Source organism: Lipotes vexillifer, unplaced genomic scaffold (genome assembly GCF_000442215.2).
Source record: "Lipotes vexillifer unplaced genomic scaffold, Lipotes_vexillifer_v1.1 scaffold1529, whole genome shotgun sequence".
NCBI classification, from domain to species: Eukaryota; Metazoa; Chordata; class Mammalia; order Artiodactyla; family Lipotidae; genus Lipotes; species Lipotes vexillifer.
The window spans coordinates 354701-355677 of record NW_006784325.1 but is presented as its reverse complement, the minus strand read 5'-3'; the positions used below and the strand labels follow the sequence as shown (position 1 = coordinate 355677).

The 977-nt window shown below is 63.5% G+C and overlaps 1 protein-coding gene across 1 annotated transcript in view; it reads left to right on the top strand.

Moving 5' to 3' along the window:
* The window catches only part of GOLGA3 (golgin A3), a 44159-nt gene that overhangs the window by 37211 nt on the left and 5971 nt on the right, over positions 1-977 (top strand). The window contains exons 25-26 of the mRNA XM_007456691.1: positions 174-315; positions 778-958. Of these exons, the coding sequence (XP_007456753.1) occupies positions 174-315; positions 778-958 (323 nt within the window). The remainder of the gene's footprint in view (positions 1-173; positions 316-777; positions 959-977) is intronic.

Genomic DNA, 977 nt, shown 5'->3' with positions numbered 1-977 from the left:
GTTGCTCCACGGCATGTGGGATCTTCCTGGACCAGGGCTCGAACCCGTGTCCCCTGCATTGGCAGGCGGATTCTTAACCACTGTGCTACCGGGGAAGCCCCTAACCGTGTGCTTTTAAAAACAGAGAAAGGAGCCGAAGGGAGAAGCCAGCTCTTCCAGCCCCGTGACGCCAGTGAAGATCCCTGACTGCCCCGTGCCGGCCTCGCTTTTGGAGGAGCTGCTGCGGCCCCCGCCTGCCGTGAGCAAGGAGCCCCTCAAGAACCTCAACAGCTGCCTCCAGCAACTCAAGTATGACTCTGCTCTGGGCTCCGTCTCGTAGTCTTTACAAATAAGTTGCAGGTCTCAGTTGGAAGAATCTTCCCTATTGCCAGCACCGCACCGTGGTGTTTCTTGGCGGTAGGCTGGTCCCGTGCCTCTCCCTCCATCTCCAAGGTGGGAGCTGTCCGGGGCTAGATGACCCTGCACACCGGGCAGTGCGAGGCCCATGTCTGAGGCGAGGGCAGGTGTGGCTCTGGCCCTGTGAGTGGACGCTCTGCAGGACAGACCCTCGGCTCTGTCTTTCGCACGTTCTCCCCAATCGGCGTGTTGGCCTCTGTGTGGTGCACAGGAAAATGCCCAGAGTCTCTATCGTGCTGTTCCAGGAGAGAGGCTCGACAGGCCCCTCAGGGTGTGCGTGAGCGACCTGCCGTCAGGGCCGGGTCCGAGGTGGCCGGCTGTCTCTGGGGGGGACAGTGACCCCGGCTGTCGTCTGACCGCGCGCCTCCCTTGTCTCCCCAGGCAGGAGATGGACAGCCTGCAGCGCCAGATGGAGGCTCACGCGGTCACTGTGCACCAGTCGTTGTCCTCGTGGACACAGGGGGACCCCGCCAGCCCCTCCCGCCTGGGCGATCACGCCAACCCCAGAGGAGACACGGAGCAACACGGGCAGAGCGGGGCCACGAGAGAGCGCTTTGGAACGGTGACCGCCGAGCATCCCC